This window comes from Taeniopygia guttata, chromosome 37, assembly GCF_048771995.1.
Source record: "Taeniopygia guttata chromosome 37, bTaeGut7.mat, whole genome shotgun sequence".
Lineage (NCBI taxonomy): Eukaryota > Metazoa > Chordata > Aves > Passeriformes > Estrildidae > Taeniopygia > Taeniopygia guttata.
In genome coordinates, this window is record NC_133062.1 from 2,771,111 (window position 1) to 2,786,269 (window position 15,159).

Here is a 15,159-nt window from a genome sequence, read left to right on the forward strand (position 1 = left end):
CAGGTTCGGTTTGGTTTCGTTTAGGGTTAGAAAGGTAGCTTCTAAACAGGTTGGCTATGTGGAACACGAAGGATGGGGTGTTTGCTGTGGTGACCTCTTTGAATACCTTATCACTTGAAAGATGTTGCATGACCCACTTAAATGGCTGGTGAGGGTAGGGGCCTGGGTCGGCTTGCCCCCCGGCCACAAGCCCTAACAGCAAAATCGCACAGAGACACTGTGCATGTCTGGGTCTCACTGGTGTGGGACTCTCGGGTTTTGTCTGGCGGCTTGGTGGTCTGTCATCTCTCTCTGGAGCAGGGGTGTATGCGTCACGGGGATGGTCCACGAGCGTGTCCTGCAAACAAAACTCACAGCTTTTCCATTAGTTTCGTTCTGAAGGTCAGTTTTATTGGCAGCAGTGGGTGTGTGGCAGTGGCCCTTTCCTCCTGCAGCTTCAACAGGATCCCTTCAGGCGTGTTTGGGGTGGAGGCGCTGTGGTGGGCTGCCGTGCCAGCTGGGGGCAGCTCACTGCGATGTGACCTGCCTCACCACATTGAAGCACGCCGTGGCACTGGTCAGGGTGCTTTTCCAAGCTTGGGACGGCCCTCCCACTCCGTTCACTGGGGGGACTTCTTTGCATTGCCAGTGTCGGGGCCACAGTGCTTGGGGAAACATCGGGCAGTCTGCTCTTGTGTCTGCTCAAAGCTGGAGCCCTATTACGTGGGGGTCCTGACTGCCATAAATGCGGCATGTCCCCCACACCTTCGGGGGCTCCTTCCCTATTTTCATGGCCAGGGCAGCCCAGGGGTCCCATTCTGGGGCGTCCCCTGCTGACCCTGCGGCACAGGCGTTGCTTGCGGTGGTAGTGGGTACGAAGGTACCGCGGGCTGTGTTTGGAAACTCTGCAATTGTGTCGCTGGCCGGGGTATGAAGTATGAGGGCTCCCCGCCCCACTGGGGGTTGGCATAGATGGGTCGCCTTGTATTTGCGGTGGGAGGAGGCTGAGTGCGGCCCGCACGCCCCCTCCCTGTCCCGTTTCCCTGGGGCCGGGACCTGCATTCTTTAATGAGATGCCCTTTTCTCCCGCAGTCCCAACCATATATTTCTCCCCAGCTGGTAAACTGGGCTGTTTTGTATTGTGACCGCTTTTCGGTGCAGCTTAGAGCTTTACTCGGTTTTGTCTTAAATTGCGTTGGCTCCGTTTCCTCCGTCTCAGAGTCCCAGCCGGCTTCCGGCAGCTCTTCCGAGCTGGCGGAGCTGCTGCCGGGCTCCGAGTCGGAAGTCGAATGCCGGCGCATTTCCGGGCCTCGGTGCCTTTTTGTCCGGCTCCAAGCTCGCTCCTCCCCGCGGGGGTGGCGCCGCTCCCTCCCCCCAGGCTTGCCCTGCCTCCTGCAGGGGGAGGTCTCTCCCTTAAATGGTAGCTGCGTCAGGCGCGGCTGCCGATTGGCTCCGTGCTCTCTGTTGCTCTCCTCCTCTTTCTCCCGCGCACGCGCGTCCCTGAAACCGCGCGCCTCCCGGGTTTTCGCGCCGAGACCGCCTGCGCCCCGCCCCTCTCCTTGGCGGCCAGCGCCATTTTCAAAGGGGTGAGGTGGCGGCGTGGTTCGGATCTCCTCCTGAGCCGCGGTTTCTGTGACTCTGGCTTCCCTCGCCAGCCCCTGCCAGAAGCATTCCACGCGCTGCTGCACCTCCGGCAACGGGTCGCGGACCAGCGGCAGCGGGACGGACGGGGAAGCCGCGGATTTTCGGGGGGCTTCCGCGGCAGGGACTGGGCTCTGATCCGGGGAAGGGGGTGACGCGCCGGGCCCCCCCGGGTCTCTGCTACCGGGCGGATCGTTCTCAGGGGCAGTTTGCGTTCCTGCTCCTACCCCTAGCTTGGGAGTAACCAATAAACAGGTACGCACCGCGCTCCACATCTCCTGCTCTTCTATTGCTCTGCGCGGGGCTTTTTCTGCTTTGCCCCACGCTTTAAGGCTCTTGCCACTGCCTGAGGATTTCGTGTCCTCGGCCAGCGTGGCTGTGCATTTTTCCTATATTCCCGGATGTATAACATCCACTGGGCATTCAGTCGCCCCAAGCTCAAATAGCCTTGCTATAGCAAGATAAATGTCTTTGAGCTTACACTCGATACTCCATTGCTTATAAATCACACTTACGACCCTGGCGATGCTGTCCATGACGCTCGCGGGTCCTGGGACGTCTCCCTGCGCGAAGATACGGTCTGACCACTCCGGCCGCTGCTCCTGTCCAGGCGTATCCCGTTACCCGAGCGAATTTCTCTTCTTCCTGGGTTTCGGCACCAGATATGTTGCCTTTATGAAAGACAACGGCGACCTGGTTACAGGACGACAGCACGGCAGCCCGGCCTGTCCGGGCTACTCGGACTAACGACACACGCTGACACCAATGTGGTGGACGGTCAAAAGCATTTATTACCTTATCTCATGGGTTTAAATAGTTTTGGGGCACTTTGCTACGTCAGAGGGGGGTTGGTAGGGTCTCTAGGTTAGTCGGGAATGGAAAACTACTGGGTTAGGTGTGGTTACATGCTCTGGGGTTAATAGATAACGCAAAGCAGAGAGAAGGGGGAAGGGTCTTTCTTTCCGTCACATCCCGAGATCTTCCGTTCGCCTGTCCCTATCTACCACACTGGACCCACCAGCTCCTGGTCCTGCTGGAAACCCCAACCCGGGGCGAGCTCACCTCCACCGGCCAGGTGGAGCATGTCAGCCTGGAGCACCCCCTGAGCCGGAACTGGGGTAGGGGGAAGGAATTCGGGGTACTGGGAGAGCCACTGGGAGGTGCTGGGACCAACTGGGAGGGAGTTGGAGAGAGCCTGGTTTCAACTAGGAGAGGAGGTTGGGCGTTTGGAAGGGCTAAGAAGGGGTTTGGAGGATACTGGGGAGGGTGGGATGGGGTTCTGGGGGTCGTGGTGGACACTGGGCAGGAGTTTGGGGGTGCTGGGTGTGACTGGGAGGGACTAGAGTGAGCCTGGAGGAGCTGGATGGAGATTAGGGATGGAAAAGCAGAGATGAGGATGAGGTTGATTGTGCTGGGAGGAGACTGGGAGGGGTCTGGGTGAATCCTGGTGGGGTTGGGAAGGGACTGGGAGAGGGTTTGGGGATCCTGGGGCAGCAGGGGGTGACTGGAAGGGGGTTGTGGGATCCTGAGAGGGACAGGAGGGGCTTTGGTGGGTCCTGCGGTGGTGAGGAAGGGATAAAGAGGGAGGTTTCAGGGGATCCTGAGTGGGCTGGGAGCGACCAGGAGGGCGCTTGGAGGAGCTTGGGTGCCTGTGAGAGCTTTTGGGGGGTCCTGACCCCTGCAAACCCCTCAGAGATGCCGCCTGTAGCAAGATGCTGTCAGGCACTGAGGGTTTCGTGTTGGGCCTCGTCTTCCTGGCTCTGGGGCTCTGGTTCTACCTGTGCAAGGTCAGCGGGTTCCCAAGGGGTCGTGTCCCCTCTCCCCCAGAGTGTGTGTGCTCCCCCCGGGGCCCCCAGCCCGGTGTCACCCCTGTTTCTCTGCCCACAGAGCTCCTGAGCCACAGGCGGCCGCAGAGCTTCCCTGTGGCCTCGGGCCCAGCCGGGACCCCCGCTCCATCCCCACGCTGATTTTGGGGGGTCCTGTGTACCCCCAGCCCTGCTGTCACTCTGCCCCTGCCCGCCTGCTCCCAGTGTTCCCAGTAAAGCTTCCCAGTTAAACCCAGCCCAGTTTGTGGGGGCACTGGGGAGGGACTTGGGGGGACCCCACGGCGGGGCCGGCACTGGGCAGGGAGGGCGGGGTCCGGGTGGGGAACACTGCCTGCTGCGGGTCTGCCCGGCAACTGCTGAGTCATCAGCGCCGCTCTCTCTGATTGGCTGACTCTTGTCCACCGCATTCTCTCATTGGCTGAGGAGAGGCCCGGGAGTGCAGAGAAGGAACGGGAGAGATCCCGCCCCGAGCAGCGGCACGGGGACAACAGACCCAGCCCGGGCACAGGGAGGGAATTTATTACCAACAAAACCACGGCAGCACGAGGAAAAGGGAAAGAAATCCCTCCAACACCTTCCCCCCACCCAACGGGGATCACCCACAACAGGGATATCCACCAGGGAGAGACGGGGACATCCGAGTTTAGACCAAAGCCAATTTTATTGTGTGTACCAGGTTTTTATACAGGGATTTACTTGTATGGTGCTTATATAGGGCTCTGTTTTTGGTAACAATTTCCCATTGGTTACACATTCTTCATGACATGACATCAACTGGTAACATTATTTTATCACAAAGTCTCACACCACGTTGCTTGGTCACTTCTTGCCCAGGGAGACTTAAACTGTGTCTGTGTCTCCCACAGTTTCTGCTCAGTCAGGCCTCAGATATCGGGCCCCTTTATCAGCTCCATTGCTTTACTCTCTGTTTTATTCCCCATACGGGGGCACCAGGGCTCTGCCCAACGGGGGTCACTGGGGATCATCCAGCCCGGATCCTCCCATGGGGGATGGAGCTGGAGCAGCGCACCAAGCTCTTCTCTCACTCTCTTCCCTCACTCCAAGCTCTTCCCTCACTCCAAGCTCTTCCCTCACTCCAAGCTCTTCCCTCACTCTCTTCCCACACTCCAAGCTCTTCCCTCACTCAGGGCACTCAGAGGGCTTCCCTTAGTGGTGCCTCCGTTGGTGCTGGGTCAAGGCTGAGCTCGCTGAGAAACCCTTCCCACACTCCCCACACTCGTAGGGCCTCTCCCCGGTGTGGATGCGCCGGTGCACGGTGAGGTTGGAGTTTTGCTTGAAGCCCTTCCCGCAGTCGGGGCAGCGGAAGGGCCTCTCCTCGGTGTGAATCCGCTCATGTAGGAGGAGATTGGAGCTGGTCTGAAACCTCTTCCCACACTGGGGACACTCGTAGCGCCTCTCCCCAGTGTGGATGCGCTGGTGTGTTCTCAGGGCTGAGCTCCGCCCAAAGCTCTTCCCACATTCCAAACATTTGTAAGGCCCTTCCCCGGTGTGGATCACCTGGTGCTGAATCAGGTGAGACCTCTGTCTGAAGCTCTTCCCACACTTCCCACACTCGTAGGGCCTCTCCCCAGTGTGGATGCGGAGGTGCACGGTGAGGTTGGAGTTTCGCTTGAAGCCCTCCCCGCAGTCGGGGCAGCGGAAGGGCCTCTCCTCTGTGTGAATCCGCTCATGTAGGAGGAGATGGGAGCTGGTCTGAAACCTCTTCCCACACTGGGGACACTCGTAGGGCCTCTCCCCTGTGTGGATGCGCCGGTGCTCGATGAGGTTGGAGTTTTGCTTGAAGCCCTTCCCGCAGTCGGGGCAGCAGAAGGGCCTCTCCTCTGTGTGACTCCGCTCATGTACGAGGAGATTGGAGCTGGTCCGAAACCTCTTCCCACACTCCCCACACTCGTAGGGCCTCTCCCCAGTGTGGATCCTCTGGTGCCGGATCAGGTTGGATCTCCAGCTGAAACCCTTCCCACATTCCAAGCACTTGTGGGGCTTCTCCCTGCCATGAGACTTCTCCACCAGCTCCGAGCTCCAGCTGGATCTCCGCCCGCCTTCCTGGCTCAGGGGGGCTCTTTCCTCCCCGCAGCTCCCTGGGCTGGGTTTGCAGCTCCTCCTCCTGCAGCATCTCCGGGGCTTTTCCTCCTCCTCCATCCAGACACACGCAGGGAATGAAAAATCCTGGTTTGGGGAAAAAAACAAGAGGAGAGCACCTTGGACTGGAGATTCCTCCTTGCTCCAGTTTATCTCAGGAAGTCCTTGGGAACCTTGTGCCTGTAAGAACCTCCAAAACACCAAGATTCAGCCCAAAAATCCTACAAATTTCCAAGACACAGATCAAAAACTCCCCCAACATAACAAGCCAGCAAAAACCTCCTCCAAAACATAAAGATTCAGCTGCCACATAAAGCCAAAGCACCAACATTTAGCCCAAGAAAGCTCAGAAACACCAAGATTCACCCCGTGAAAATCCTGGATCCCCCTCCACAGTCACCTGCTGCATGTGGGGGAAGCAGCGCTCCTGGGGCTGGAGGGAGGCTGCAGATACAGGGAGGGTGGAACCTTCTGCTGCTTCCTCTTTCTGCTCCTCCTCATCCTCCTGTGTCCCTACTCTTCCTCACACTCCTCTTCCTCCGGCCATTCCGCCCCCTGCACAATCCCACCTTCTCCTGCCACCTGCATAGTTTGACCATTCTGTTCCTAAAGCCTGCTTCTCCTTCCCTTCTCCTCCTGCCCCCAGGCCCAGCACCCACTGCCGGCTCCCTCTTCCCCCCAGACCCACAGCATCCCAGCCGAGGGGCAGGGATGGAGCTGGGGCAGGTCGGGCTGGGGCAGCGCTGGGCTCTCGGCCGCTCCCGCCTGCACTCGGTCCCCACTGCAGCTGCTCCCGCCAGGACAGCGCGGGGGGGCCCGGCCTTGGCGCTGCCCCACTCCCACCTCCCCAAATTCCCCTCGCGGGGGCGATGGGGCCGAGGGGGGGGCGCAGGTGGGGTCCAGGTGGGGAAACGCGGGGAGCTGCGAGTCTGCCTGGCAACTGGTGAGTCATCAGCGCCGCGGGCTCTGATTGGCTGAGCTCTGCCTGAGGGCTGCGCCTGCAGCAAAGAGGGGACACCCTGCTCCAGGGGGGATGTCCCACAAACGGGGGACCCCCATGAAAGGAGCAAGAGCAAAGTGTCTTTACAAACAGATGCTCTGAATCTGCTCAGAGATAGGGTCAAGCAACTTTCATGTAAGTAAGTGACAGGAGAAGCCTTGGTTTCAGAAAATGTTATTAATCGATGACACAGACTGCTGCTCAGCCAAGGCCCGGCTCAGTTCATGAACTTCCAGAAGAACAACAAAGACTTAACAGACCATGAATATCATTTGCTATATAAAAGCAGGGAGCATATTAAGGGAGTATGTAGTAGGTGGATTGGGAAGTCTGCAGCTCTCAAGTACTTCAGCCAATGGGGAAAGCAGAGGGAGATGTGGCCGGGAGAATTAGGATGAAAAGGAGGCTGTGTCCTCCAACAATTGGAGAGATCCCATGGGGAATGTCTCATGGCCTCTCCTATTTTTAGAAATGAAATTAGTTTCACAGGACTCCTCTGTCTGCTTTGTGGACAGAATCCTCTGGTGATGTCAATTTTTCCGCACACCCTGGGGCAGGGAGTGCAGCTGAAGGTGCCTCACCCACTTTGGGTGATCGGCTCCCTTGGCTGGCGACAGCACCGGGGATTGATTGGGGACCCGGGAGTGACCAGGAGACAGACGAGTGACACATCAGGGGGGTCTGTGAAGAGTCAGCAGGGAGAGAGCACTGAAAATCTCATCAGTGAGTGCCCTGGGACCTTCGGGGAGTGAACATGGCAGGGCACCCATGGAGGGGAGAAAAGGGAAAGCCAGGGAGGGGTCCTGGACAAAGGGAGGATGATCCCAAAATGTCTCTGAAGGGTCCCTTGGGAGAATGTTGAGGTAGTTTGCACATTCCCCCAGAGGTAATTAAGGACATGGACACCCGGGGGGGCAATAAGGGAAGGGGAGAAGGGATTTGGACAACAGGGGATGGATGGTGTTGGTGTGCTGGGAAGGGATCAGGTGAAGGGGAGTGTGCAGCAATATGGTTCAGGCAAGAAGCAGCAGGAGGAATCTATGCGGTAAGAAAATGGATGATGGCAAAGAGGAGGAAGAGAAAAATACTCAGGATTGGGATGTTTTTCAGCAGGGTCTTATCCTGACAATTTGCCAGCTGATACTTTGAATTCCCAGTTTCCAGGAGAGGAAAAGCAGGAGGTCAGGATGTCAGGGGTTTCTCTGTGGTGGGCAGCGGCAGCAGCGGGCGCAGAGGTGCGGGACCGGGAGCAGGGCTGGGGGCCTGTGGGGAGCTGCGGGGCCGGGCCGGGGCTGTGGGGCAGCCGGGGCTCAGCGCCGGGCGCTGCCTGACCCCACCAGCCCCGGGCAGGGCCGGCAGTGGCCCCCGGCCCCCAGGAGGCTGCGGGACGCCCCGGCCGCTGCCCGCCCCGGGGAGCTGCCGGCCCTGCCCGCCGGGGGGGCCGCCTTTGGACACTGCGGCAGGACAGGCACCGGCTCTGCCATCCGGGCTGTGCAGGGGACCCTGAGCACAAGGAGCAAAACAAAGCAACATCTGGAAACACAGATTTTCATGGTTGGACACGGAAGTGAATTTTCTCAGGCAGCCGGTCTCAAAGCAATCAGTGGTCAGGTTTGGATATTGGCACCGGGAGTGGCCACTGAAGGCACGGGCACGCCTCTGAGAACACAGGGTTCAAAGCAAGAACTCCCAGCAGAACTGTCTCTTTGGAGAGTGCAGACTCTCCCCCGCCCACCACGCCCACCACGGGCTGGGTGGGGGAATGGAAGCCCTGCGGCCTGGGAGGGATAGGCCAGGGGGAGGAAACCTGAGATGTCTTTGTTTTAGCAAATTTGACTTATTTCAGCAGTCAGGGCAGTCCAAGACTTTTAACCCTTTCCTGGGAAATGAAAGCTTTGTGAAATATTACTCCTCCTCCACTTGAAAGAGAAAAGAGACAGTCTGGGACCTGAGATGTTAGGGAAAGCAGGTTGGGGGGGAGATGATGGAGTGGCTTTTGGCTGGACTTTTCTTGTAAGCCATTGATTGAACCAGTTTCTCCTGCAACAGAGACTGCATCTTTAGGGGGATGCAATGGTGAGCCAAGAGACCTGCTTCAGCAAATTCCAGCACAGGAATGGAGTGAACAGAGGAAAGCTGAGGAGGGTGTGGTGATGCCCTCTGTCTTCAGGAAGAAGAAGATCTCTGCACACTCAGCCCCAGGGGAGGAGGAAAATGGGGGGGGACTGTGTTCCCAAAATGAAAACTGAACTGTTGTTTCTTTTGTTCCTTGGCAAAGCATCCTTAAAGGAGCCCTATGAGCAGTCTGTCCATGCACGGCGGTGAGGGCACTGTGACATGGCAAGGAGAGTGTCACACTGCCACATTTTCTCTGGGCAGTGCCATGTGTGACATGGAAACACGAGAGGTGGCAATTGTGTTTCCTGGTGGTCTGTGGTGCAAGAGAGACTCCTCTCTCCCCTGATAGACTGAGTATTGATTATCTGAAAGGTGATGACCTGATTGAGGGTCCAAGTTGTGTCCCACTGTGATTTGTTGGAGTTTGGGTGCAGGGAGGAGGAATGTTTTGGAAGGTTTTAATTCTGGATGTAGTGTGTATCTTTTATTATAGTAGTAGCTTAATAAAGTTCTTTCTCCTTTATTTCTAAGCTTAGGCCTGCTCTGCGCTGTTCCTTATTGCATCTCACAGCACTTATTTGGGAAGCTGGATTTCCATGGGGACACAGGCATTGTGCCAGCATCAAAACATGACATGATGGTACATGAAGGATCTGGATTTTCTGTGAAGGATTTGGTTTGGGTCCCTGCAGAAAAGAAAGATTTTGCAGAAAGCTCAGCAGCTCTCAGAGGATGAGCACCCACAGGCAGTGACCGGGGCTGCAGGAGTGGCACAAGAAGGCCCTGCAGCACTTGGGCACAAAGGCACAGCAGCTGAAGGCAAGGAGGGATGAGCAAAAGGCCAAGCTGAAGGCAAAGGCCATGGCAGAGTTCCCACAGCCCCTGAGGGACCAACCCCAGGGCCCAAGGGGGCCCCAGCACCCAGGGGACGGCGTCGGCCACAAGCACCTGGCAGAGGCATTGCCCTCCTGGCCAGGGCAGAGCCCACCCAAACAGCCCCTGGGAAGGAGTCGGGGCTCCAGCTGCAGCCCACAAGGACACTGCAAGCACAGACAGCAGCACCCTCAGGAGGAGCGCGTCCACCCCTGCATGGACATGGATTGTCAGGGCTCTCTGAGCTCCCATCCCACCGGGGACCCACCACACTGCAGCCCTGGAGAACATCCAGGCTGGGTCTGCATCCAGAGGAGGCCTCTCCTGATGGACACAGGGGCCTCTCCATCCACTCTGAATCTTACACCTAAGGGGGGAACATTGTAAAGGAGTGTTTTCCTTACGAAGGGAATAAATGGGAAAGCTGAGCTTGTGTCATTTGTTCAATTAGGAGCTGTGGGGGATAGGTTTGAAATAAACCGATTTCTTTTCTTTCTACTCTGATTGTTATTAACTAGGAAGGAATTTGATGGTGGCATTGCAATATTGTAAAAGGTGATACAGAGGCTATTGCTGCTGTACCTTTGTGTCAAATGTCTGGCACGGCCTATGCTAAAGGGAACCCAGAGGTGTGGGATGCCCAAGAGGGAAAATTTGATGTGGAGCCTCTCCAAATTACTTGGAAGCAACCAGGACAAGTGGGGGCTAAAAGCAACGCCCTGTTCCAGGGGAGGGAAGGAAGGGCTCACAGCTTGGTATGGAGTCCCTGCTAAAGGCAGAGCTTTTGGAGCCAGGGATGTCTCCCTACAGCACTCCTATCCTGCCAGTCAGGGAATCTGATGGCTCCAATGAGGAGGACAAGACAAAGTTGTAGACAAAGCCTCTGTGAAATGGCTGAATTTCCTGCCAAAAAAATCTTTTGAGTATCGGAAAAAGAAGTGCAAATCATAGAGAAAAAGGTTAAATTTTGGGACATAATTTGATTGATCGTTTGTGGTGGACTGACCCAGAGAGGGTCTGGGCAATCTCAGAAGTAACCTTATCCAGGACCAAAAAGGAGCTGCGATAATTGTGAGATTTAATAGAGAATTACACAGCCTGGATTGAGGATTCTCTGTTCCAGCCAGAACATTGTAGGACTTTTTAACCCCAGACTGCCTCCATGCTGTGGAATGGATAGGAGAAAGAGAATAAAACTTGAGAAAATGAAAAATAAAAAATATTGATGCCTCAGCTGTGGCTCTTCCAGACTCAGAAAAGAAATTGGAATTGTAGGGGAATGTTCAACAGGGCCATGCCAAAGGAATTCTTGGGCCAAAATGTTTCACCCAGTGGCCACAGTGGCCTCATTGCCTGCAGAATTGTGCAGCCACAGCTTCAACAGGAACCGAGGCCCAAAACCTGATGACAACAGGATCTCCAACTGTTCCAGTCTGCCATCAAGTTCAAGCTCTGATAACCAAAAGAGCCTCGCAATGGATGAGCAGTGCTCGGTTATTACAGTGTGAAACTTGTTCAGTGGCACAGGAGGATTCAGAACTGAGGACAGGGGAAGGGTTTAACCCAGCCTCCTGTTTGAACAGCCCCCAGAGGGGCTGGGAAGAAACCCAGCACTGCATTCAAGTGACAGAGCTCCAGACCCAGCCTGGGGGAGATTCAGGAGACATTGCCTGGCCTGAGGCAGAAAATGTCTTTGTGGATGGCTCTTTAAGGGTAGCAGAAGGGAAAAGAGTTCCAAGACACGCTGTTATTGAGGAAAGGGAATCAGACAAAGCCCAGGTTACCCCCCATGGTCAGCTCAACCGGCACAGCTGTGTGTGCTTGTAAGAGCCTGGCACTGACATGCCCTGAGCAGGAAGGCTTCAATATCGTCTGGTGACACCATCTCACCTAACAGGGGGGCAAAAGCAATTCTGATTGCTCAGCAACCACTGGATCACTTCTTAAGGTATTTCTAAAAGGAGTAATTAATATGAAAGGCATTGTGGAAGCAACAGACTCAGAGAGCAGAACTCATTTTCCAGGAAAGATCCTCCAGGGGGTTATGGCAGCTTTAGGAATACAATGGGACCTCCAGAACCCCTGGCACCCCCAGAGCTCACGCTGGGTACAAAGAATGAATGGGGATGGAAAGAAACACCTTTGGAAGCTGGGGATAGAAACCAAGATGCCATGGGTACGGCTTTTGCCATTGGCTTGGGCAAGAAGAAGAGCCAGACCCAGGGCAGATATTCAATTATTTCCCCTTGCAATTGATCTCAGGAATTCCTTACCCTGGGAATTCTCCACCTAGTGCAGGGTGGAGATAAGGGATGCACAGTTAAAGCAGTCTGTGGCCAGAATCCTGTCTCTGGTGCAATCTCTCCCCCAGGAAGCTGGGCTGGCACAGAGCCTGCCTTGGCACTTTGCTGTTGCCAACATCCCAGCAGGACATCGGCTCCTGCCTAAGGAGTGCAGAGCAGCACCACTGGTGGCCAAGTGGCGTGGCCCGTGCCAAGTGGCCCCGAGGCCAGAAACAGCCGCCAGCACAGCTGAGCACGGGGGACCCCTCAGCCTCGGCTCCAGGTCTCTGCAGCCCCGGAGATTTGCACTTCCCGCCTGCAGCAGGAGGATGGGAGGCCCCCACTGAGCCTGCACTGAAGGCAGCGCAGCAGCAGCCAGGGCTCCACAGCGGGGCAAGGCCCTGGGCCTGCCCACACATCCTCTGCTGAAATCCTCGGCCTGGCCACCCTCCTTTGGCAGCTCCAGCCACCGGGGACAGCCCTTGCTGCCACTGCTGCAGCTTCAGCGCTCTCTGGGCCTGCCCTGCCACAGCTGCTGGGCAAGAGCACGGGACAATTCCACTCTGGCTCTCACTTACACTCACACACTGCCCTGCCTGCCATGGCATTGATGGAAAATACACCAGCTCATAGACTTTAACATTGTTAACCTTTGATTTCTCTACTCAGGCTTGCTTTGCCTTGGCCCTGGGGAAAGAAATGTTAAAGGTTTTGCTAAGGGATGTTGCACCACTCAATGGAGATGAGTTTAACACCTCAACGCACTGGGAATGGCCCAAAAGATACCCACAAAGATAACGCCCAGCAGCAAAACATCAACCCCAGCAGCAAACAGCAACCAACACCTACCCCAGACACTGCCAGGGCTGCAGACACCTGGTCTGCAAAAGGCTGAGAAGGAAATGCAGCACTTCCCACCTCATTAGCAGCAGAAGCAAAGAAATCCGGGGCCACGAGGAAACCAAATACTAAAAACTGCACAGCCTGAAACTACATAACATTTAACCAGTGGATTTAGACTGGTTCAGACTGTATCAAGTTCGGGAAAAATCAAGTAAAACCCACGTGTCATGGAACGGTTTTCTCTGCACACCCGGGCTTTGTGGGGATGGAATGATTTCTGCAGCACATCCTGGCCAGAATTAAGGAATGCCTTGACTCTTCCACTAAACATAGTGGTAGAGTTTTTCTTTTTTCCTGCAGTTTCAGTGCAAAGTTTATAGCATTGGAGTATTTTTTGTAATAATCCTACTTCTATATTGCCGGTTGGGTTTGGTCAGGGATGTGAGAATGAGTTTTTACTCCGAGGAGAAGGAGAAGAAAGTTAATTGCTTTGGAATTTTTTGTCTGTGTTTTATGTGGCTCTTAGAGATACCAAAATTTTGGTCTGCGGTTTTCAACGTTCACCTTAAGGCTGCACTTCGCAAAACTAGAAGAGATTTAAATGTGACCCTTTTACCCATAAACAGTAAACAGATGATCTGAAGGAAAAAAAAAATCAGCTGGTTGTGGGGGGGCCACATGTGAGGCTGCTGAAGCTGCTCTGGAAGAGAAGCTGCATTCCAGGCACCCAAGGAGGAGCTTTAGAAATGCAAATTAACACTGCTGGGGCAGAGTGGGGACAATGTACCTGGCTCTTCTTGCCTGGGGCAGGAATTGGCTGATTCCCTCTGCCCCTCACCCCAAGCTCTGCCTGCTTGCACAGATGGAATCTGCACGGCTGAAGGCAGAGCCCATGGTGAGGATCTGACTCTGAAACAGAAATGGCTGAAGCTGCAAAGGGAAACAGCAAATGGAGAATGTTCTGAAAACTTCACTAAAATAAGGGAGGGATCATCCCTCTGCCCACTCCAACATCTGCTGTCACTGTCTGTGCTGTACAGGGTGTATCAGAGCACTGGGGCTTTTGCTAGAACAAGTCCAGGGAAATTAGTTGGAATTCAAGTATTTGATGATGTAATTAGAAAAATGCGGCCAATTGATGCAGCCCCGGCTGCAGGGAGCACCCAAAATTGAGGAAAAGATGAAGGGCCACCAGAAAAAAATTCTACAACACCATGGACCAGCCCCTGGGAACCCAAACCAATTAATATCAGGAGGCAGAGAACCCATTTATCATTTCAATGGCATCATTAGATTACAAGCTGTCCTCGGAATAAGAACCAACCAGACAGCTCCAGCTCCTGACCTTCCTGCCGACCAAGCCACTGCAATGAGGAACACAACATTTCACCAGGGGATAGGATCAGATTATCTGTGAGCAGAAAAAAAAGGGAGTTTGGGCAAAACTAAATGGCTCAAACTGATGTTGGCAAAGAGATGACAAGGGAAAAGTGCTGAAAAAGATAAAAAAGGAAAAAGGAGAGCAGTTTATGTATTGGTCCAAACATGGAAAGGATGGGATTGGGACACGCTTTCGTGGCTCCCCGGCACACCAGGGGTTAAACGAATGCTGCTTCTCCTCTTCTGTGCTGCAGCAACTCTCATCTTTTCACCATGCTCCACACCTTGGCAGTGCAGCTCATCCAGCAGCTGAGCCAGGGGATGCAGGTGGCAGCCAGGCCTCCTGATCCACAAACGGCCACAAAAGGACAGGGAATGAGGGCACCGAGAATAATCCCAAAACCAAAGAGGACCCGGGAAGAACAAAACAGAGTCAATGAGTGAATCTGCCTGGAGATAGGGCCAGGGACCTGTAGATAAGGAAGTAACGGGGGAAACCATCAGTTCCAATAAATTTCACAAATTGAGCCACACAATTTCTCAAAGTCCCGCTAAATTCCCGAACTTCCAGGAGAACAAAGGCTTAACAGGGCCATGAATATCGGCTGGTATACAAAAGGAGGGTGCAGATTAACGAGGACAGGCAGCAGGCGCATCGGGAAGTCTGAACCTTCCAAGAACCTCAGCCCGTGGGCAAAGGCAGAGGGAGATGCGGCCGGGAAAATGAGGATAAAAAGGAGGCTGCGGACTACAACCATGGCAGAGAGCGCACGGCAAATGCCCCACGGCCTCTCCCCCTGCTCGGCAATAAAGTCACTTTTACAGGACTCCTCGCTCTCCTCCGGCCACAGAAACCTCCGGCGACGGGAATTTCCCCGCACGCTCCCGGCCGCGGGGCAGCCCCCTCTGTCCTACCCACAGCAGCCGGGCCGAGCCAGCGCTGCTCCGGCAGCGGCTCCTGCCCAGGCCCCGGCGGGAAGGAGACCGCGGGCAGCCGCTCCCACCGCGCCCTCAGCCCGGGGCCAGCACGGGCCGGACACGGCACCACCGACCCGCCGCAGCCCCCTGCCGCCCCCTCCGCCCGCAGCCAGCCCCGAGCCCCCGCAGAACCCAGCGC

At 55.5% G+C, this 15,159-nt stretch overlaps 1 protein-coding gene across 1 annotated transcript in view; it reads right to left on the reverse strand.

Moving 5' to 3' along the window:
* Window positions 1-15,159, reverse strand: part of LOC101233471 (uncharacterized) — a 509,180-nt gene that overhangs the window by 145,442 nt on the left and 348,579 nt on the right. The window contains 1 exon segment of the mRNA XM_072921466.1: window positions 4,617-5,454. Within this exon segment, the coding sequence (XP_072777567.1) occupies window positions 4,617-5,454 (838 nt within the window).